The sequence below is a fragment of the Liolophura sinensis genome, chromosome 7 (genome assembly GCF_032854445.1).
Source record: "Liolophura sinensis isolate JHLJ2023 chromosome 7, CUHK_Ljap_v2, whole genome shotgun sequence".
Classification (NCBI taxonomy): Eukaryota; Metazoa; Mollusca; class Polyplacophora; order Chitonida; family Chitonidae; genus Liolophura; species Liolophura sinensis.
The window spans coordinates 41,960,432-41,984,565 of NC_088301.1; the positions used below are offsets into that span (position 1 = coordinate 41,960,432).

The following is a 24,134-nucleotide window of genomic DNA, read 5'->3' on the forward strand; positions in this document are numbered from 1 at the left end:
TGTAGGAAGTGGTATACCTTTTGTTCTTTTTCTATATTGCCCTGCACTTTTCGGTGTATATGTGTATATGTAACAGCTTTAAATGTAATAGGTGTATCTGTGACCGGTGTATGTGTGACCGGTGTACATGTGATCTGTGCATGCATGACAGGTAAAGGTGTGACCGGTGTATGTGTCACCAATGTATGTGTGACAGTTGCATGTGTGACAGATGTATTTTTGTGACAATCAGTGTTTTTGTGACAGGTAAGGCTGTGACATATAGGTGTGTCTGGTGTATGTGTGACAGGTGCACGTGTGACAAGTGTGTGTGTGACCAGTGCATATGTAACCTATGTTTGTGTGACAGGTACATGTGTGCCAGGTGTATATGCGACAAGTGTTTTGTGACAGGTTATGTGTGACAGGCGCATGTGTGACCAGTGTGCATGTGTAACAGGCAGACCAGATGGAGCTGGAATCGAGCCATCGACCTCACTGGTTAAAGGGTGGCTGAGCGATGGCACAAATTGAAACTAGATATACATCAATCTGTCAGTCCCCATATTCCGTCGTGACAACGGAGAAATTTTCTGCTGTCAAATTTATCGGAGGAGGAAACATACACCCAAAGCTGGGCGTAAAGCTGTATCAACTGTTAGAAGGATTAAGGCCTTCGAATCTAGCCCGAAAATCCGGTCTAACGATAGCTTTTATTTACCGATAGGCCGAGACCGTTGCCATCCTTAGCTGGACGACGTATGCACCCAATTATCTCTTTTTATCCGTATTTAGCCACCTCATGGGCAAAACAAGATACACGATCCTTAATGTCCAAATTCACTCAATACATTGTCTGTCCGTAAGCTAAGATATATATGCACGTCGTACAGCCATTGACACTAGCCTTCATCGGATATTTCCTCAGAAAATCCCAGTCGAACTCGAAATTTAGGTCTGTTTTAGCTACCCGTGAAGCCATGTCTACCCGACTGACCGCTTGGTATGTCAGTCATATTGTGAAAATGGCATTTGAACGTTACTTGAGTGTTCCAAGCTACAGATCAGCTTATTCGCGTGCAGCAGGATAAATCACTTCATGACCATGCTATATTTGGGACAGAGCCTCAACCTGCTACCTATATCCTTGGTCTTATTCTGTAGGTATGCAAAGCTTACAGGAAATTCAATGGATGCTCAATGCTCTATCTTTATTGTTCTTCAGGTTTTGATTTCAGTGTAACATATTTGTCATCTTGTAACTCTGGTGTTAAATCAGCCATTTGTAAATTCGAAGTCTGCCGTTAATTGGACATTATGGATCTGCACAATGCTATTTCAGACATGCATGATCATAATACAGAGAATATCTTCTTCAAATATTTTATGTATTCATTTATATTATTCCCCAAATAAAGCAGAATAATAAATAGCTATGTATAAGAAACGTGAATAATGCCTGGACCTTGCAAGAAAAAAACAGACCTGTTCTCTTAAATTTATTTATTTATATTACTTATACAACGTTTTCAAGAGCTAGGTGCTAATTACAGCTGTCGCGGTTTTATAGCGTGTACAGGGTTCTGTGCATCGTTTATTGAAGTGCTGAATGGCATTAATGAGTGAAGATGTATGGTACAGCTAGTACGATTATTGTATTCCTCTACTTTACACGCATCCTGTGAAATTATTACAAGTTAACAGAGTGAACATTGAACAGAATTCTGTTGCATAAATTCACGTTTCATAGAATCATACACGATTTATTAACTCATCTTATATTTTAAAAATTCGTGTATGGAGCAATTACAGCATCCTTAAATGTCCATACAGGATTAACATTGTAATGAGGGCGACCTTGACCGACAGCTTAATAGGCATTTACACAACGAGACACATAATTTCATGACGTAATTCTGTCAGGTATACTGACTTTGTGAAGAGATTCGCGTGGTAACGAGTAGAACTACTTAGAAATTTGGCATCCAATATACAAGTGTGCACTTTAACCATTCAGGTGTGGGTATGTAAAACGTGTCGTTTTATCAGACGGTGATAAATATTCACCGATAAACGATATTATGGACTGTGGTACAATGGGAAATTTAAAGAAAATCATGTGTAAATCTAACTTTTTCTTTACGCAACTGTTTAGGCTTCCAAGCTTAAGATCCAGCTCATCTCAAACTGACTGTTGCGTCGGGTCATAAGTGCTCGTGTATGCGTTTACGCCGTACTTAAGAATGTTTCACTTACACAACCGAGGCCGAAGCATTAACGTGGGAGGAAATCGGGCTGAGCTGGGGGAAACCAGCGAACATCCGCAAATTGTTGGCAGACCGTCGTAAGTACGACCAGAGACAAAGCCAGCATGAGCTGGACTTGAACTCACCGCGAAAACATTGGTAAGAGTCTCCTGAGTCATTGCATATTGCTGGCACACGAGAATTTCGATTCAACTGAAATGGTCGCACAGAGTCGGTACCAGTCGCCTTTAAACTGAGCTCTTAAAGGTGGAGAAAACATAAAAATTACAGATGCAGTTCAGATGAAAGAGTGTGCAAAGTTAATTGTGAATAAGGTCTTCAGTATTTGTTTCGAGTTTTTCTTTAAAGAGAAAAAAAACATGAAGTTTTCTCGTTAGGGATGGTGTTCATATCGTTCTTATTCGTGGTGTGCATTTTGAAATGCAAATTCTATGGCCGTACATCAGTAATTTATTATAGTGTTTTCCATCACCTTAAAATAAGAACCAGTTAACAATGATTTAGAGGAAGATATCTATGAAATAAAACCTACCTTCAGTCTGTTAACTGCATCTATCCGAGCTTCCAGTGTGACCATTTATATCACTAGTTACCACTTCGGTGATGGTAGGCGAAAACATTGATTTGAACTATGTGGATCTTTAACATCTAAAATAGCAATTTAAGGGAGGTGTTTTGATCATACGATGGCTGTCAGATTAATAGGTGGTGGTTACCGAAGGTGTCAGGGGTAAACAACCAACCCTTGGCAAATTACTTAACGGCTGTCCTACGTGTCGCGTAGAATTGCACTCAATCCAAACCGCCCCCACGAACATCGTTGAACACTCACTGTCAGCAAGGCCCTTCAAACAAGGAGATTGACCACTGCTGTGATTGAACTCGCGCCTCACCTGGTTAGGAGTAGCGCACCTTACAGGATACTTGTGTTTTAATTCTTTGGGTTACATTTATATATTTTCAGTCCACGAAACCAAACGTTTTACATAATACCTAGACGTGTGGTAACATACATAACGGGCACACTCATGCTGACAATGCAATACATGCTCCTGTCAACAGTGAAAGTCATTTCGTACATGTTTTGTTTACTCTCGGAATTAATCACGTGTAATATTTCCGCTGGTGGATGTGTCGGTCACGGGGAAGACAGCTTATGCATCTGAGGTGTTGCATAAGAGGCAAAGGGAAGGCCGTTTGACCGTGAACACGCGCTATGACGCTCTCGCCACAATTAAGCATATTTCAGAACCCGAGAGCAATGGATTATGTCACGACACCTTGAAATCGCCAGCTCTGTTATGTAACATACCCAAAGTCTCGCCGGTACAAATACCCAGGCGGCTTAATTACCAAATCTTTGACCACGCTGCTAAGGCGTGCACCTGGCTAGATCACTTACAGGCAACGCTTACATCAGCGCCTTGCCGCTGGTCAAAAGAAACGGATTATATTTTGTTGTAAATCTGCATATAAGATGTTTTTGTCAAAGGGTATGGTCCTTCGTGCCACAGTAAACGGCACAGTAAAGAAGCAGTAGTAGTATAGGCCTGCGCACCTCTGGAATAACAACAAAAGATTAACTACGTCATTCATTATCGCTTTGTGGCTGTGTAATTGGTCAGACACAAGTCACACAATAACGGTCCAAGCGTGGATATATAGAATGTTCCTGACCAGTTTATGTAATCGCTCTCGCAAGGTTAGTAATCACCTTCGCGGAGAACAGAGAGGCCAGTCACGTTGAACGTTGTAGATGCGGTGTTGTCAGCGGCATCGCCGTCACTTTGACCAGGTGGACTTCCAGAGTTGTAGGAATCGTTCAGGGTAGGTAAGTCAGACCACAATATAGTAATTACAGTCACTCGTCTTGTAGGAAATTGCACACATATAATACACAGACAATTCTACCATAATTAAAAGAAAAAACACAAGCCTCTTGAAGTCCAGATCGGCCGGTATTCCAAAACAAAGCATGCGCCATCTTATTTGTTGCTCCACTCACGCTTTGCTTATAGTCAGTCGGTCAGTAAATTACATTTTCATGAATTGTACATGTTGAACATGCCAATTTATTTCCTGATGAATACTGTGTATATATATATATATATATATATATATATATATATATATATATATATTGTTCTCTGAGTACTAGTTCTAGTTACCATTCTGAAAAAAGCATATATATATGGATATATATTTTGGAGGAGTTATACAAGTCATGGTGCTGTTTTGGTTGTGTAGAGCATATATAGAGCAACACCTGAATAAGTTGATCAACTCCAAACAAATGGGGCACTATGAACTTTACCACTCCCCGTAATAGTCATGTAACCAGAATCATTTTTTTCTTCTGTCTTACCACATAATGTAGTTCCTGGTTTGAAATTCGCATTCCATCTCATTTATCAGTTAGCAGTCGGTGAAACCAGAAGGGAATAGCTATATAGGTTTTCACTCTTCCCTTATATCCAAGTACTTAATCTACTTTTTTAACCCTTAATCACAATGAATTAAAATTTGATACACGATTTTACCATGATAGTTAGTAGGTCAAGTTGAGTTTCGGGTTATTTTCATTTAAGAAAAATTCAAAATGAGTTTCGTGTAGTGTTCACCTTAACACGTTTATGGATTTTTGTTCGCAGTAAATTATGTAAGCGGTTTATTCGTAAACAAGTGAAACATGAAAAACGTCTTGAACACCTTTGTTCAATATAACATCTATTTAACAGCTTAAATTTCCACCATTTCCACCGTTACCCGTAAAGAAGATGCATTGTGGGTGCAATAATGACAGAATTTTTGTTCAAATTGTCTTTGACTCGGTTATGTTATTTTGTATATTGTTTTAATTTAATTTTTTAATGTTGTTGTTATTGTGATTGTTGTTTCTGTTTTAAACACCACATAAATGTATTTTGGCCGTCCACGTTTTGATATCAGTAGCTCATGTGTTTCAGGATTTCTCTGAATGCTGTGGTTATGGATGAGCAAAACTCCCAGGAGCTGATCCAGGCCGTGCAGACACTCACACGGAAGGTCAAACGGATTGTTCCAGACAATGAAAAGGATGACCGGTACTGGGAGAAACGGAAGCGGAACAACATGGCCGCCAAGCGATCGCGGGAAAATAAGCGATTTGCTGAAATGAGTGTCCGCCGTAAAATGAGACTGTTGGAAGAAGAAAATTACATTTTGCGAAAAGAAATCTCTGTGATTAAATCCAGGTACGGGGTCCCCGTGGACCAAGAATTCCTGTCTGAGCAGGAAAAGGCCCAGTGTCGGTCAGAGGTTCATTCGGATGGCAAGGTGCCATACGACGGTGTCACCAGTCGAACAGACGAAGTCTCGTCCCCAGTGTCCACCACCTCGGCATCTGTATCTACATCTCCGCACAGGGTCACCCCTGAATTACAGTACCAAGCCAACTACCCAGCAGAGTACCCCCCGCCGAAGCCGGAACCTATGGAGCGGGAAACGCTGGAGGAGAGTTATCCGCCAAGAAAGAGAATGACAGTTTCCGGGCGGCGCCCGGTTCGCCGGTCTCAGGTTCCCCAGACGCTCTTCTATGGCAGTTCGTATGGGGCCCAACTCATGTGGACGTCTGCGCGAAGTCTGAATCTTGGTCCATTAGCAGGGAACATGCAGCAGCTTTACCACGAATACTCGTTAAACAATGAACCTGTTGATTTCGTCGGCGATGAACACCCTTTGTCCCACCCTGGCCACACGTCTTTGTATCCGTCGGGTGTCCCTCGGCCAAACTGTGTGAGGCCTATGGAATATTCCCAAGGATACAAAGCTCCTGTTGACTATACTCCCGTCAGTTATGACATTGTTCCCACGGATCTTTCTCCACTCAGGGATAGATACCCTGACGAAAGTACAGCATCAAGAGAGAAACACGCTGAGGATGATACCGTTGCTCAACCGAAAGAACAATCGTCTGGAAATTACGATGTCATCCGGAAGCGCCGTCCGTCGGATGAGTACGTCTACGGTTATTCTGCCAATTGTGATCCAGGGCTGAGGCACCATGAGAGCAGCGGTCAGTCTAGTGCTGTCCACAGTCCATCCTTCACGCACTCACCACCGGGTCATTGGCAGGAGTCCAACCGATCTTCACAGGATGTTCCCTATGTTAGTCGGTCGGACGCGTGCTACTTTGACCATCGGTCAACCCACCACGATGATACCGGACGAGCGGCAAGCTCATATTCCCAGCAGCTACCACAAGCGGAAGAAAGCTATGAGCTCCGGCGGGAAAATGAAGAGTTAAAAGTCCGCATCCGGCAACTGTTCTCACAAGTCTCCAAAATGAAGGACATCGTCTTACCGGATTGAGGGCTGTTTTGAGGATTAATTTTTGTACAACATGTTTTTGGTCGATAGATTTTGTTTATTTATTGTGCACTGCGCATTGTCACTTGACGTTTGTCTATCAGTTCATTGTTACAGTTTTAAGAAAAACATCTTGTGATGTTGTATTTGTGTTAATATGCCGTTTATCGAACATAAACTGTAAGTTTCCTCTGTGAAAGCAGCTTGTTTCAGTTTTGAGATGAATAAGACATCTTTCTTATGTAAGCATTGATAAAATGGCAAAAGGATGTCAACCACATAACAGTCTAGTGTTGTTTTTCTCATGATTTGCTTCTCATCAGCGTTATGTTGCTATTATTGTTATATGAGCGTGGGCTCTCGGTAAGTTTTTTCCCCAAGTATGCAAATTTACAACCTATCGTCCGCACATTTTCACAACAGTTTACATTACTGTTGAACAGCCAAAAAATAGAGTCAAATACCTTAAATACGTAGTCCAGAATATTGTTATGTAAAATTACAAGGATGAAATTCCATTGTCAGTTTTCCTTGCCATCATAAAAAAAAACTTGTCTAACGATCAGACACCCAGGTGTCGGGTTCAATCTCAATTTTGAACAGAAAAGTTTCGCCAGCGTAGTATAACACATTGCTCCTTGCTAAAGCATTACTGGGCAGGTCGGTCGGTCGACAGAATCGTTTCGCTGCGGAATTCACTTGCTATAAACCATTATGGCATACACTCTGGGCGAGCTCAGCTGATTAGATAGTAGTGTCTTTTGGTTACGTGCTGGAGCGTTGGTCAGTTTACTTGCAAAACTTAATTAATTGGCACTAAACTGACTGCCATCATAAATGATATATACGAAAAATTCCTGAGTAAAGCAACAATGACATATTAAGTTTAGCTGCTTGCAGTTTGACGGCTTCCAAACAGCTTTTTCTTGACTATAGATACTTGACCTCGAGGACTAACAATCAGTGTAAATGCGCAGTCGGTAGTTAAAATCGCTGAATTTCTACGATAGCCATAGTCTGTTTGATTGTTTTACAAACCAGCAGACGTCAGAGAGCACGCAAAGGGTTATAACAGTAGTAGAAAATAGTAGTAGTCGTGGGTAGTTTTCAGGTGGTGTGTGAATACCACATAGAGGTCTTCATTGTCACTCATTTTCAGCTTCATGGAGGTAATAGTTTCCGGTCACCTGATATCCAAAAACCCGATCGAGATTTGATTGCTATTTACAGGAAAACTACGTCATAAGGTGAAAAAGGTAGAATCGTTTTCATAGGCCAAACTACATTTAACTGCATATTTTTTGTTAAAATGTGTAAAAAGGTCCGCGGGAAGGTCTGCCAGAGACCTGCTCGGTTTCCTCCCACCATAATGCTGGCCGCCGTCGTACAAGTGAAATATTCTTGAGTACAGCGTAAAACAGCTGGTTAATCTAATAAATAAATAAATATGAATAGGTCATCACGTGACGCACTTTTACAGTTCTCAACCGATTTGAATACATTTTTCAAACTTTATAGGTAAATAAGGTCTGCATGCATACTGTATTTCACAGCAATCACAAAAGCGGCTATGGAAACGTTTCCTGAAGGATCTCCAATAGGGAGGCTAACTACGTCACCGTTCCCGTAAAGTTTTATATGCCCGTTCATATTCCAAATGACGTGATAATGAACATTGTAAGAAATAAGAGCAGCAGTTTTCTAGAAAGAATGACAAAATGCTAATTCCAAAAGAATGGTCTGAGCAAGAACAATAGGCTTCCAGCTTTAAGTTTAGCAAAATATTAAAAGTGAACTGCATGTAGGACCTAACGTTTGACCATAAATCTGTGTCAATACATGTTTTCGCCGCTTTGGTTAATCTTTGTATGCAAAAAATATGTGTCTGTGGTTTAGTAATACAAAGCAACATAGATGTCTCATATAAGAATCAGTTTGTAGACAAGGGCGAAATCGAATGATATTATACAACATAATGTGAAAATAGTGCATGTTTCCTTGCAGTGCTTGTGATCTACCTCTATAGCCTTACGACGACGTCTTTGGATAAGAATGTGTTTTAGTTACTAAACAAAGTGGGTTGGTTTCACCAGTTTTGCTTTCACTCCGATTTAAAAGGGAAATCTTACGCAAGTCTCCAATGAAATAAATAACCAAAACCACAGTCATTCATGGACGAGGTGTGGAAGTATGAATTAAGATCAAATAGCATTAACAGTTTCGGCGCAAGCGGAAAGCTTTTTCAGAATTCATGCGAAATTGAGGGATTCAATGTAACTTCTGGTTTGACGATTCCTGTGTTATACAGTATGCATATAGTCGCACCGCTACTGTAGTGAATTCTCTTCAACAAAAACAACAATGGTCATTTCTTCCCATAGTGCTCAATCGATGCATCAGGGGCGTAAACAAAACAAATTTGTCTATCCTTTCGCTCCATTGCGGTTTGCGTTAAGTGTCAGAACAAGGATAGCATTTTACAGACCAGGTGAGAATGATCAGTATACATTCAAACACATGTACAAATCACTGTGAAACTGCAGAAATAAGAATATTTGTAATCTTCAAAACACTTCTACTAAAGAAGCATTTATACTGTATGTCACCGCTAACGTCTTTTCAACTGAACTGTGGACAAACGTACCCCTTGATGTAATATACCTCAGCCTACACCAGAAATCATCGAGTCATCTCCTCATATACAGTATATTGTTAAAGAGAATTTTTTAGAGAATTTTTCGGGAAGATCTCTATGAAACGAGACAGATATGGTTGAAATAACTCACACCAATGGCGGAGTTAGTCAATTCTAGAAACACTGTATATGTCTCTAGATTACTAGGTAGACCTACACATCAGCCATTCGGACCACATTTCCGCTATGTTAAATTGTTTAGGAAGAAAAACTCTCGTATACCTCTAGTTAGATGTCACAAAACACCAATTTCTCTGTGTGATAACTGATTCATAGGTGCTTATAAATGGAGAAATTTCATTCCATCTTTATTCCAGTATAGTAAGAGAATAATCTTAAAAAGCGAAAGAAGTGATTACATTGCTATGTTCAGATCTATGTTGCTTACAAAACAAAAATATGTACTGGTAGTATGTAAGAATTTTTTCCTTCACATATACCTGTGAATAAATATTTATCAATCGTTTTCAATCAATGTTTAATTCAAACAATAATACATCCATAGGAAACTTTTTAGAAAATTTGGCAAGTTCTCTCGCTAGAACTTTACTCAAAACCAAAACTTTTCAGACAATGCACTAAAAGACGGAGAGAAGTTAACTCGAACCCTTTAATTCAACCACTTTGAAAATTTACACTGTCTTCCTTCATGCACTCCACATGACCCATTTGTTGTTTATACCGTTGTGTATAAAGGTCTATGAGTAGACCATTGGAATACTTCAGTTGAAGATCTCTAATGTGAGGTATTTTGAATAATTTATCAACCATCTGAACAAAACTAGACCAACTTTTGATACACTCAAGAACATTGGATATACACAGACTAAACGAGCCAGTCATATGGCTTGAGATTTTCTGGGTGAACCATTCAACGTGCATTTCAGACCATCAGTCGATTTGATGGAGGTTCACCTGGTGCCGGTAATTTGTCTTTTTTAGTCACATAATCAATACCATTTACAACCTCCGTGTTACTGCAACAAGGTATTTCGCACTGTCATACCTCACTGATTCCACGTCCAGGTCTCGGAGCTTGCCACCAAAATGTCGAACAATGCATTGCCACGTACAATAAAACCGTCTGTTCACAGACGAGTCATCTTATCATCTGGATAAGTCTTAGAGTTATTTCCCCTTGCCGGTAAAACGCAGATGTCCAGCACAGCACAATCGTCACACAAAAAAGTTAATTCACGAAATTATCTCACGTTTTAAGTTCACACCATGAGAGACAAACTGCCACCTTGCAATCGAAGGCCTAATAACAGCATGAATGAATACAAATGTATATGACAGCATGTGTCATGGGTGACACGACTGTCCTTCATCATATCCCTATGCAGCTGAATGTCTACCCGTTTCTGCTCTCCGTTCACCTGGGCGCGCCTGCTTCACCACCAGATCATAATACACTGCACGGCTCTACAAACTTGTTACTTCAGTGTCAGTGCTTCGTTCGTTGTCTCGCTTTCCTTCTTTTGTGATCCCGTCTTTTGTCAAAATCCGTAATTATTTCGAGTAATGACTTGTTCTTCCGCCCTACAAGAAGAAAACAAAATAAAGACATTTAGTCAAACAATAGTGAACATCGTCAAAAATTTCTGTGCCTCACATTGTGTGGCGTCCAAAGTTTAAAATACAATGACAACAATCAGGACTTAAACTAGCTGCAGGCACAATAATAATGCAATCATATTCCAGGTACATGGTCGTTTTTAACACCTGAGTGCTGTATATATTGAAGTTTTCTACTTTAAGCAGACTGTCTACAGACAGAAAGAGGTTCTAAATATTGCAAATATGTTTCAGATTAAAAAAGGACTATTTTCGAGACCAGATTAACAACCAGTGCAAAGACTGCTCTTTCTTCACTGACAATATTCATCCTCTCTGGAAACCCACAGCCTGAATCACTTGTGTGTGTCGAAAGCGATACAAGTCAGGAAATCTGTCACATATCAAGTGAATATCATTTCATAAAGTCTAATCGGTTGCTTGACTGGCAGGGAAGACTCAAACGCATATCTTTGGTCCACATTTAAATGTTTCCCTTACTTATTACTCTCCCAAACGTGAAAGTTTTGAGAAAGTCATGATGGTGGTCAGATTTCTTTTAGGAATGCACAGAAACCGTTTATCTGTTGAAGACGGGTTTGACGAGTTCTGGTCTTATTTCCATGTTAGAAGGCGAACAATTCAAGCCACCGAACTACCTTGCGCACACCGAATGTTACGCCCGCCATGCGTTTGAACGCAAGTGAAAGCAATGGCGTAAAAGTGACGGCTTAACACCGACTACTAACCTAATATTACTCAACATAATATCCTGTTAGTTTAATAGAATCTTTATGTTGAAGTAGTAGAATATGCTTGTTATATATAACGGGACAATCTGTTGCAAAAGGAGAATACATTCTATCATTACTCAGACAACAGACTTTCTGTTAAAATTAAGAGGTTAATTTTTTAAGTGTGGGAGTGCCAGTTATATATGCTCCGCCGATTTCTTTTTTTTCAGCGGCAGACTTTGAGTTATATCGCTTTTACGGAAATGTGCAAATGTTCGTTGGCTTGACGATAGCTCCAAACATGAAAATCGTCACTGGCAAGATTTCTCCGCTGTAATCAAGGCGACGATGTTATTCCAGATTAACTCCGCTCGGCCTAGTTGTTAACGAAAGCAGTTGTGGGCTCTATTTAGAATGTCATCATGCAGCATCATGTGGCCATAACTTCGGTTCATAATCATCCAAACTGTACTAGCAAAACGCATTATTTAACTGACCTCCTTTACGGTTCTTTCTGCCTCGTTTCTTCTTTGCCTTCGGTCTCTTGGGCCTTCGTCTCGGCTTTCTGCGACTGTGCTGACTTCGTGGCTTACGAGGGCGGTGAAAATTCCTCTTTTCTTAAATTAGAATAAAAAGCGATTCACCAGCTGAATAGATATGGATTCTTATACGCTAGTCCTTTGGTGAGCAAGGATGTTTCGATGTTATAGTGGTATGACACGACAAATTGTTGACAAGGCCGCCAATAATGTGTTTATACGCCTAAAGTCTCATGCATAGAAACACTTCTGTATTCGTACATGAGAAACCGTGGGAACGTCTTGCAGCAACCTGCTGATGGTCGTGGGTTTCCCCCGAGCTCTGGCAGGTTTCCTCCCATCATAATGCTGGTCGCCGTCGTATAAGTGAAAAATTCTTCAGTGTGGTGTAAAACGCCAATCAAATAAATCAAACAAATAAATATATGAGAAACAACACTTGTAGAGTATATACAGTTATGGACATGACAATAAAATATTAAACCGATGAGAACCGGCCAGATAACTGGGAAACTCACGTTTATGGCAGTATCGTCCTCTCCAACCGGCATCACACTTACACACACCCGCGTCAACACACACACCGTTAGCGCATGGTTTCCGGCAAGCAGCTGTGAAGAAAGGGACATTTAGTGCACATTAATATGACTCCTAATAATAACTGGACTATCTTTATATTGAAATCATATTATTACGTAGTTATGCTCCACATAATGCATTCTTCCGTACCAGTTAAGCACTTGAGACGTGCCAATAAAATGAACATCCCTACATAAGCATTTCCACACAACACATTTCTGAAGATTGAATCGACACACTTAAGTCTTTCTGGGAAGATTAATATTAGGGCTATATAACTGGCATTAGATATATTAAATGAGACAAAGGCGTCATAATGACGCTATTTGCTTTTCTACATTTTGCTGTTAATTTAAAAATTGATTGGGGCACTATTACTGATGGAATGAACGTTTACCGTTTTCGACAAGTATAACAAAAAAAAGCTATTTTGTTTCCAGAACGCCTGCACAGGAGTGTTTTTACTTTTGAGTACTTACTTTTTTCGCACTGCTGTCCGGTATAACCTTGCGGGCAGTGGCACTTATCAAAGGCAACGCAGACCCCGTTATTCTCACAGGGCTTAGGGCATCGACCTGTAAGTAAACCAGAGATTCCGTATATTGGACGACGATATAAACACTACGTGTAATGCATATATTAAGATAACATCCAGTATAAAGATCTGCAGAGTGGCTATCCTCTGTACACTTAATATTATTACTCTTATATCTCTGTTTCACTTCCTTATAATATTTATTATTAAATAGGAGAGATAACCTTTGATTACATAATTAACGATCATTTTTCCTTGAAAAGTTTTTCTTGTAATTTTCGGAAAGTTTGTCAAGGCACCTGTATAGAGGTCTTCGATTCTAAACAAACATCACGTCCATGAGAACAAAATGCATTGTAAACTTGCCTCTGGTGTACACAAGGAGCTGTACTGCCTTCTTTTTTTTGCAAACAATATAAGCTTTACTTTGCCTTTATGTTTTGCACCAAAGAATTTCATTTATGAACGTGACTGCTTTTAGAACACACGCGCTGCCTTCGACTGGCGAAAGCACGTGTTTTATTTGGACAGAATTGGGCACAGATGCAGAAAGAAGTTTGTCCATTTAAAAGTTTAATTCTTAAGTTCTCGGTTTCTTTCAAGGAGCAATGAAGAAGACGTGTATTGTTTTCTGTGTTGTTGGCCCGTGCTAAAATATTCAGAGAATATTTATACTTACTGTATTGGCAGACTTCGCCATAAAACCCACTGGTGCACCAGCAAAAGTCGGCCTCTATGCAACGACCGCCATTTTGACATGGTTCTGCACACAACGCTAACGACAGAAAAAAAAGATAACATTTACAAAATGCAGTTTGTGTTTATTTAAGCATATCAAAGGATTATGTATTCAATAAACAAACACTGATTACCTATTTGCATATCTCGAACAACTGGTGTAATTTAGCGAGAACCACAGCCTACGTGAGAAGGTAACACAGCTAACAGTAGGTAACAATAACACGAAAGAAATAGACACAAAAACGTGTGTGATCGGAGTCTGGCAGGTAAATAATTTCATAGCACCAGACGTGCCCTTCATTTGCTCTAATGATACAAATTACAAACGAAACAAAATTCATTTCATTGGCGACAATCCATCATCATGATTCTCAACTCCCTGTGAAAAATTTAGTGTCACTGGTGTTAGCGAGTTTTTGTTAGTTACCAAAAAAAGAATGGTGTTAAACAAGCTTTACTTGTCTTTCGAAATGTTTAAACTATGGAGAACGTTTCGCGTGTGCAGGACGGAAAAATCAGCTCTGATCCTCATACACTGTCATACACCTTTAATTACCCTTAACTTTTCACTTCGTGTCCTATATACAAAGAAGTATCACTTGTTCATTGCAGACATATTTACACACTGTCTTACACAAACTTTCTACAAGGAGTCTTATTCATAGAATAACGACAAAGGAGTCTTACTGACAAGGAAAAGATAGAATCCACAATTATGTTTATTTTTATTCTACCGGAGACAATATATATATACTTAAAGAAATATAGCCGGTTAATTCCCCAAAACCATGAACGAACATTAGGTGCTAAATCAAGCCCCGGCCAGATAACACTTTTCTCCAATAACTGTAAAAAGCCACACTCATAAGAATGTCATAGTAGAAAATGCTCAGGACAGAGCGATGACAATGTTGTAACAGTCACCGTGGATAAGCTGATGATATAATGCGCCGTTCTTTTCTTATTTCTGACACTATATGTGGCACTCCTCTTTCATCCTTATACTATTTCTGCTAATTGGTATATTCACAGCTAACTTATATCAAAATTTAAAACTTTATATAACAAGAAGAAGGTGTTTGCATACTCCTTATAGGGCATGTGCCGCTCTCTACCTTCACTTTAGATCACTGCCACCACTACACAAGCTCGAGAGCTATAGCCTGTGCGATACACGATGGCTTGCCCAGGGTTAAGCTCACAACTGGTGTCCTCGCGCGGAATTATTTAATCAGCATTAAATTAACAACTGTTTCAGATGTTGGTTAGAAACGTGTTTTGCATACTTTAGGTAAAGAGACTTCGACGTTTTTCAAGATTTCTGTACAAAATTTTCTAGTTGTGGCAGAGATGTAATGCAAATTTAGAGGGCGACGCATGCGCTGTAAGGAGTGCGAATGTTTTGCTAGAAATCCAATATGGCGGCCAAATTAAGTGACCTACAAAAACAAACTTCAGCACCGTAAAATATAACGATTATAACGTAAAATTTCTAACAGCTGCAATTTGCAGTTTTCAAGAAATACAAAAACAGCTGTTCCAGAAGAAGTTTTTTAATTGTCCGTCACCATTTGTATATAATACAAACATGTTAACTTAAAGGTTTGGGGCGAGTCATAAAAGGCATGCATTCTTACAAAAGAGGCTATAAAATAATATGCTGTAAAGCTGGGATTTTCCTTTACAGCAGCAGGCAAAATTTTATTGCTTAAGAGTGCTTATCCACTTAAGCGTTGGCTGCTTTTCGTGAATCTGAGATGGATCAGTCTGGCTTACCTGTCTCACAGCGCTTCCCACTGAACCCATCTGGGCACATACAGTAGTCGGGAGAAATGCAGGTACCGTTGTTCTGGCAACTGGGATAACACATGGCTGCAAATAAATGGCATGGATATTAAAAATACGACACTTTCATTTGGTTCAGGCTCGTAATTAGTCGTGCCAGTGTTAAAGTTAAACGGTTGCCAACAACCGAGAAACAGAGAAAATATGGGCTCTATTATCCCGACGTATTGGAGGCAAACCCTCTTGGCATGGAAATGTGGCACGGACCAAGGCGGACAGCTTGAATAAACACGCGTAAATCTGGCACAAAGATACTGACACGACCCAGGTTTCCCCTTAGGAATCCATCCACAAGACATATATTGTCTGAAGGCGAAAAACATTATTAGGCTTTCGAGCCTATAATGACTAACTGATGGTTTTTTATCAAATCAAGCAGTGAAAGCATTCTTATGTAAATGGCAGTGCTACGCCAAGAAAACAAAAATAAATGCACCTTCAAAATTATACTTATATTCAAAGATGCAGTCTTATATTGTTCCGGATTATTAATCTACAAGAAAAGTTTATTCAGTTCAACAATCACTCAGCAGAACTGTGGCCAGCTAAAATGAAATATAATTCTTCACATCTAGGTAATTTTAAATACCCCAAGATTCAGGAAAAACAACCGCGATGTTTTTATAAAATACATATTGACAATAGTCTACAATCTAATCACTATATTCGTGTGCATACAGGCTTAAATAGTGCAAGTGTTCTGAATACTTCAGGCTAAGAATGCTATATAAAGTGAATCATATCAAAACTCGGGTTTTACCGGTTTCGCACGACTTTCCATTGAAACCTTGCTTGCATTCGCAGTCTCCAAACTGGTTACAGCGGCCTCCGTTTTGACATTCATGTCGGCAAAGTGAAGTGGTCACTGGAAAAGAAATAAAAACATATAACATGGCAACTACGGATAAAGTGGAAGTAGTGACAGTTAATGGTGACCAGCTTAAAAAGAAAAGATAACAAATACTATAACCTGAATTATTTAGAAAGAGGGAGATGGACAGACACTTCTTCTGACATACTTGGTCCTTCTTTAAATCAACTTTTAATCAGGAATTCTTACGACGCCATTCACCATGCTACAGCAACCGGAAATACAATGTCGCATCACTCGTACCCAGGTACAAGGCAAAACAGGATTAGGGTGAGGTAAGCGGAAACAGATGCGCCCTCACAGAAGTAACTTGCGCCTGATTTGTTAAGACTGATAATAAGGCGGGGCTTCGATTGTATCAGTGTGCGTGATTTGACTTACTTTGAAATATGATATCTCGGTTTGCAACTAAATTGTGCAACTACTTTACACATTTTGAATTTCAATCAGTTTCACATGTAATTTTCATGTCACAAGGAAAGGAAAGAAGAAATATCATTACGTAAGGCTAAACAACTCAAACAGAGAGCTTTTCACGCATTCACACAAACACATTTCACAAAAAAAACACTATGGATAATGGGTGAGTTGGATGTACCGTACACTAATTACCAATATTCTTTCTGTTTGTGACACTGGACAGTTCCCAAAACGTAAGTTTAAGGAATATATGCACGTTGCTCTGAATACAAATTCCCTTGAATTTTCATTAACCGTTGTCTGATTCCTGTAATTTTTGTATTGCACTCACCAAATTCTCTGCACTGCTTCCTGAGCTTTAACTTGATAGGTGACCCCTTGATAGGTCTTCCCTCATAGTCAAATATTTGCAAACCGAGTATTAAAGAGGCAACGCCCTCTTTATTGCCTGTACATGGGATTGCCATCTGGAACACTGGAAGTAAGGACAGACAACTCAGGATGGAACAAATAAACTTCACCACAATGATAAAATTAATATCTTTGGAGACACTAGCTGCAAGAGAAATATACTTCACTTCATTTTTCGAATTGCAGTTAATAACCTATGTGGGTATTTTTTAATACACAAAGTGATGCATAGTCTGTAATGAATATCAGAAAGTAAACGGGACCTTGGAGCATACTGTCCTCTAACAATAAGCGTGTACATTTATAGTGAGCAAATTAAATGTTTTAAAAATAATACCTGTTTCTTGCTTTACATCATGAGAAAGTGCTAACATGTATTTTATCTCGAAGATCCCCCAGGATTTTATCATTAATTTACCATCAACTACAACAAAGCTGATATATGAACATTTGGTATTAGTGTATCAGGTGCATGCTTAACCCAGTGTGTGATGTAAGTGGTGTAAGCTGGAAAGATAATTTCAACACTAATAACCATAAATACGACGGGGTGTGTACACTGATGAGTGTTGTGAGGCGATTCTCTCCTTCATGGTTTTAAGTTACAGTTTCTCAACTATGAAGCTTTTAAGATGACCTTGTCTTCTCTTTAATAACAAATCGCGATGAAATCCGCCGTGGAAACTAACCAGTGACTTCCGGTATCTGAGAACTGGGCCTACCGGAAACCGACCACCGGAAGCAAATCTCACAAAACCTCATGCCACACCAGCGCTCTAGGCTTGACTTGATAATTGATAAGCATCACGTTTAGAGCTCGCACAGGGCCAGATGACCTTCATACTTCTTTCTTAGTTCTTTTTAACATTAACATTGTAAAAGATTATTTAATTTCACTTTTATGGGAAATCATTGCACACCTGTGCAGATGTTAAATACAAAGACGCGCCTGTGAAGCTATGACAACGGAGAAAGGTCAAGGACATTGTTTAAGGTGTGCAAGAAATAACATCTTTATTATGTTCGCTTGAGTATATAGGTGTCATCCGCTCTAACTGTGAAATGTTACGATAAAATCAGTCAACTGAATTTTCGTTCTGCAGAGGATTACTTGGATGCATCAGTACACATTTTTCTGACGGAAAGCGCATACCATTCGATCGAGCGAAACTGCATGGCCTAATTGCTAATAAGGTCACAAATATTACGTTACCTGTTGTTTTGGATGGAATGAGACCGGAGGCTGGGATACTCAGCAGGGGGTTGTACAGCACATTCTGATCCAACGATTTTAAACCGTCGAAGAAATAAGTGAACTGAGAAAGAAAATAAAAAACACACAGGCGTGTTATACGTTACGATACTGAAACCATAAATCTTTGTAAATGGAAATTTCTTCATTTCAAGTAACAGTGTCAACACTAAATGAAAAAAGGTTTCATTATTGGAGTATTCACTGTAACCAGAAATTAGAGAAAAAATTCATTTACAATAGATCTTCCCCCGTGAACTTTCCCGCTATAATATTAAACAAAACAGGCATTTACTACCAACACTTTATTGAGGAGTAGCATTCAGTATAAACTGTTTTCATTAGTGCATGTCAACTGAACTATATTACGCATAGGTTGTGTACAATTTCACAGCAGCTAAATCACTCATATTATACTGGATTTTTTGTTGGTGTTTGATGAAAATCTGTGGCAATGATGATATACTGCCCTAGAAGTGCTCGTCATTAGTGTAAATAAAAGATCGCTGCCCTGAAGACGTGCCAAAGTTTCAACGCCTTTTAATATTGTAAAACGCCTAAAGTGTAAGCTGCTCCTATTCCATTTGCCCAATCTTTTAGACAGAAGTGCTTTTTCCTGCTCGGATAAAGACACATGGAAATCTTTATACATCGAAATCAAGTCATTAATATAAAGCAGAGAAACTGTTTAGGGCCTATAAATTTCAGCGAAATAAATCAGCCCGATCGCCTTTCAACAAATGGTATGGGTGCCTGTAATTGGTGTGTGTTGCTATAAACCATCCTGACTTGAAGATCTCATGACCATAGCTCGACTGACACGTGCCAGGCCCATCACCCACAGCCCAGCCGTGTACATCAGGCGTCGTACAAGCCGGGGGCGCGCGCCGAGCCTACACCCATGACACATGGCAACACTCCCTGAACCGGGAATAGGCAGGAACGAGATGCACACTACACCTATATAGGGATACCATATCCTACCATATATACATGCCCAACTATCATCAGTAAACAATATTTTGTTAACAGGATACGAACAAGTGAGGGGAGGAAGTCGGGGGTAGGTTGCACCCAACATTACTTGCAGATATCACTGTAGACAAGACTTCAAATTACACATGATGTATGTAAATTTTTTCTCATAACAATGGTCTTCATTTAAATTATTTTTTTTATTTTCTTACATCGTTTCACAAATCCTACTATTGCACTCACTGTCTCCCGTGACATCAGTTTCACCGGTTTGACTGTTTTTAATGGCTAATTTTTCTAGATTATAAGACATCTCACCATCTAAGTAAGGCGCTGGCACCAAAATATGTTACCTCAATTTAATTCACGGTGTGTACATAGACCATTGCCAAGGGGTTATACTAATTACCACTAAAATAATGACCTAGATTGAATCATTCTTTACAAGGTGATTTTAGTCAACTTTAATTAAGAAATGCACTTAAGAAAAACAATACGAGCATGTTTACGAATGTCGAGGAATTAAGGTGGTTAACGCGGGAAAATCAGCGACCTGGTGACTGAGGAATTACACGCCAGAAAAATTATCAGATTAAGGTCCGTTGTGCACAAAAACAAATGTGAGCCCATTATCCGTTCTGACAAAACAATTAATGTTCATCTATGAGATCATTAAAGTAGCTTAATATGACCTTTTTTAAACTTCTGGCCGCATATCATACAAAAAAAGCCTTTGTTGGTGTCACCCAGCAAAGGTGAAGGTGACAAAGGTACAAAAGTACATGCTGAATTTTTAAAAATGTAGATGAGGGATCGGTTACAAAACGGAATTGACACCATGGCTCAAAAAGATTTCCGCTGCATAACACCATTTAATGGGTTTGACTGAAGTCCTCGGCGGTTTCAGATGATCCTTCTTTTAAAACACAAAGGTTTTGTAATTGGATAACCTATTCACGCGCCCCATTAAAAAAGAGATTTTAAGCTTATAAGCACTTTAGCTATATGGGAACTTCGTATGTTGCTTGGTAGTTATAATCAACATAGTCCATGCTTTGAGGGACAGGACCTCGATCAAACTAAACCCATTTAGCAAACTAACGACACAGTCTACCTCATGTATGTCTACTGCCTATGTCAGAATACAATGACTACAACTATTTTTGTAAGCAACAGGAAGCGGGTGTTTGCCCACTGGTTAAGACGGCAAGGATATCGTTCGTTGAAGATCATTTCCATCAACATGACGTGTATTTCTACGTCACATGTGGAAAACTCCGGCTCCTTGCACCCATTAAACTGACCGCCAACAAATAAATGAAAAATTCTTGAATATAGCGTTAAATAACAATCAAACAAATAAATCAATTTAAGCAATCAGTTTGAATGTTTCGAATCCTGACCTCGGTCGTGATACAAGCGAAACACCATCAAGTATGGAGCAAAAAACCAGAATAATCTGTAAATATTTATGACACTTCGTAAACCCTAATATTTCCTAGCAAGCAATGTCGCCTTGCCAAAGTTGGAGGCTAAGAAAGATTTGATTAGAAATACCGAACATTTTAAAGTACGGATTTGTAAAGAGAGGAAGCTCTCTACGGAATCGATGAGGTGGAGTAGCGCGAAAGATAATGCGGCCAATAATAAGAAGTCGACATGAAATGAGCAAACAAGGCTACGAAAAGGGAAGTCTGGGTATTTTAACAGAGCCTCACGTGTTAATTTTGTGAGTTTACCAGGTTAAAGGGTCACAGATTCTCGGACTCTCGTCGGGTAGATTGTTCGGGTCAACAACATGTCGACTTTCAAGTTCCGACCTTTGACCCGGGCATCTCCAAACGTCGGAGCAGATGGTTAGACTGATGGTAACGCCAAGGAAATCATCGCGCATGTCGACTCACAATCTCGTCTTATCACGTTCACCATCGCAACACCCATACACCACTTCACTGCAAGCCAGTAATTATTTGCTTCTACTTGAATGTGTCGCGTGGCAGAAATTTCATTTTCGGCTGCGGTTTCCAGACGCATTTATCTTGTCGGCGCGATGTGATACAGCGAGATTCAGCCCCGGGATGAACTCGCTCTCATTCTGGCAAACTGCCTGCTGTTAAATGATGTCTATACTGCCGAATTGAGATCGACGACACTACGTTTAATGTCATCTTTATCGCTGACTTAACAACGACAATGCTAAATGTTATCTTTACAGCTGCCTTAAGTTGAACGACATCATGGTAAGTGTCATCGACACCATGCTGTATGCCATCTTTACAGCTACCTTAACATTGACGACACCATGCTAAATGTCATGTTTACAGTTCCTTTGACATCCGCGAAACCATTCGAACTGCCTTCTTTGCAGCTGCTTTAACACCGACGACATTATGCTCAATGCCATCTTTACGACTGCCTTAACACCGGCGAAATCGTGCTAAATGTCACCTTATGAATGATTTAACATCGGCGACACCGCACTAAATGTCATCCTTACAGCTGCCTTAACATCAACGACACCATGCTGAATGTCATCTTTATATCTGAATCGACAATATCGTGCTATCGGTGTCTTACCGCATTTAAAAATCCTAAACGTTGGCGCAAAGGACTTTGCACAATTCTGCCAAGATGAGGTAGTCCGTTTACTTGTTTAAGAGTTTGAAACCTTCGCCCCACTATAGAACCATAAATTAGGATCAATTTTCTCAAATAGCTTACAATCTTTAGCCGTCTCAAAGCTATCCTCATTCTCACGACTAGCTTATAGACTGTCGCTATAATAAATCTGCTTTTGGTTTATTCATATTTCTTTTTACAGAAATTTGCTCAAATAGGCATAAAGCCGATAAAACGTCTCCTTTATATACCATGCAGATTCGTCATTCTTTTTGTGGCAGCATTACAGAAAAGCTCAATAGATTACGCTATGGTATATATATACATTCCACAGTACGATCCACCGCCCCTTCATTCATTGGGTTTTCCCGGGGGGGGAAATATATCGTGAGAACTATCTGAGCATGTATTGGACCTTACGAGTAAATCTGTCATCACGCAGTATACATAAGCTACGGGCGTGTGAACACTTATGATAACTTCTCCGCCGATGACTGGAATCTGGGAGTAGAAAAAGATAACTTTGCAATTTGCGCAAGATTTCTGTTTACTGTTTCGCTACAACCGTCATCACGTTTCTAAACCATGAAGGTCAAATGTTAGTTTTGATATGAAACAAGAGATTCAAGTGAGTTTATCAAAATAGGCTTCTCATGCTTTAAGATATTAGGAGCGTCTTGCTAAGTCATGTGTGTTGACAGCAAAAAAAGGAAACAACCACGCATGCGACGAGTAACAGTGAAGAAAATATTTACGGTAAAACAACAGCTTGAACAAATATTTACAGCATATGACGCTTTAGCTTTCATCGCATTTAACCAAGCATGTGTACTTGCAGTGCTCTAACGCCCTGTGTGTTGCGTTCAAGTTTGTATTGGGACACTCACAATACTGATTTCGATAACATTTCTTAAGCTTGTAAAAATAAACAAATAAGCAAATAAATACGTTGAAACAAAGTTCGTTAGAAACTCTACCAGATCGTGTTTGAGGCACGATATTATATAAGCCCAGAACATTTCCTTCTTATAGGGGAAAATTTTGGTGACATACCAATAATTTCATTTTTTTTTCAGCAATGCTTAACACGGGTAAGTTTAACATATGACTTTAGTGCTTTCCGTTTGTTGAGGTTTAACTGAAGTAACGATGCAGTTATTAAATTGAGGGCTAGCGCATAGAGAAGACGACCTAGTCTTCCTCTCAGTGATCCAGTCTGGAGTTGGTAAGTAAAGGATTTATCTCATCAAGAATAAAATTTCTGTCAGACAAATCACGAAACAGGTTGGTTCAGGGGATATGGCTGTGCTATTATATAATTGATAAATTGATTAACGGTGTGATTAGCCCACAAACTGATTGATTTATCCAAAGTTGTTTCCTGTTCTGAGTAACATTCACTCTTCTGAGAGAATATAAGACGGATCGCGCTAATGAATTCGAGGTTTCTCACGCTTACGTGATAAGAAGGCCATTTATACGCGCTGAAAGTTTCTTCATTTGTTCCTAAAATACAGCTATATAAACGTGTTATATTGCTTGACCTATAATCTCACAGCCAGTCCCAGTTCACAGTTGTATACATAAGACAAAATAGCAAATGCGCCAAAAAACTGGGCACAAATTGGACATCACATCAAAACTTTTAAAGCGGGCGGCACAAAAACAATTGTACTCATCACATAATGAGACCTTATTGTGGAGTAATTGTTCGCTTGGATTTCTACCTCAACTAAAGCACATGTTCTGCGGACTATACACTGCTATT

General features: G+C 39.5%; 2 protein-coding genes across 3 annotated transcripts in view; one reads left to right on the top strand and one right to left on the bottom strand.

The window, feature by feature from the left end:
* Positions 1 to 5,234: 5,234 nt before the first annotated feature.
* Positions 5,235 to 6,596, top strand: LOC135470931 (uncharacterized). Its single transcript, XM_064749980.1, has one exon. The coding sequence runs from the start codon at positions 5,235 to 5,237 to the stop codon at positions 6,594 to 6,596; it is 1,362 nt and encodes a 453-aa protein (XP_064606050.1).
* A 3,000-nt stretch (positions 6,597 to 9,596) lies between these two features.
* LOC135471591 (wnt inhibitory factor 1-like) overlaps positions 9,597 to 24,134 on the bottom strand; it is a 37,470-nt gene continuing 22,932 nt past the window's right edge. For both annotated transcript variants that reach the window (XM_064750878.1, XM_064750879.1), the window contains 9 exons: positions 18,734 to 18,836; positions 17,441 to 17,584; positions 16,579 to 16,683; positions 15,750 to 15,845; positions 13,912 to 14,007; positions 13,177 to 13,272; positions 12,637 to 12,729; positions 12,077 to 12,196; positions 9,597 to 10,830 (listed from right to left, as the gene is read on the bottom strand). In XM_064750878.1, coding sequence (XP_064606948.1) covers positions 10,736 to 10,830; positions 12,077 to 12,196; positions 12,637 to 12,729; positions 13,177 to 13,272; positions 13,912 to 14,007; positions 15,750 to 15,845; positions 16,579 to 16,683; positions 17,441 to 17,584; positions 18,734 to 18,836 — 948 coding nt within the window. In that variant the 3' untranslated portion in view covers positions 9,597 to 10,735. The remainder of the gene's footprint in view (positions 10,831 to 12,076; positions 12,197 to 12,636; positions 12,730 to 13,176; positions 13,273 to 13,911; positions 14,008 to 15,749; positions 15,846 to 16,578; positions 16,684 to 17,440; positions 17,585 to 18,733; positions 18,837 to 24,134) is intronic.

Coding starts and splice junctions, on each gene's coding strand:
- LOC135470931 (XM_064749980.1), top strand. CDS start 5,235: ATGGATGAGCAAAACTCCCAGGAGCTGATCCAGGCCGTGCAGACACTC.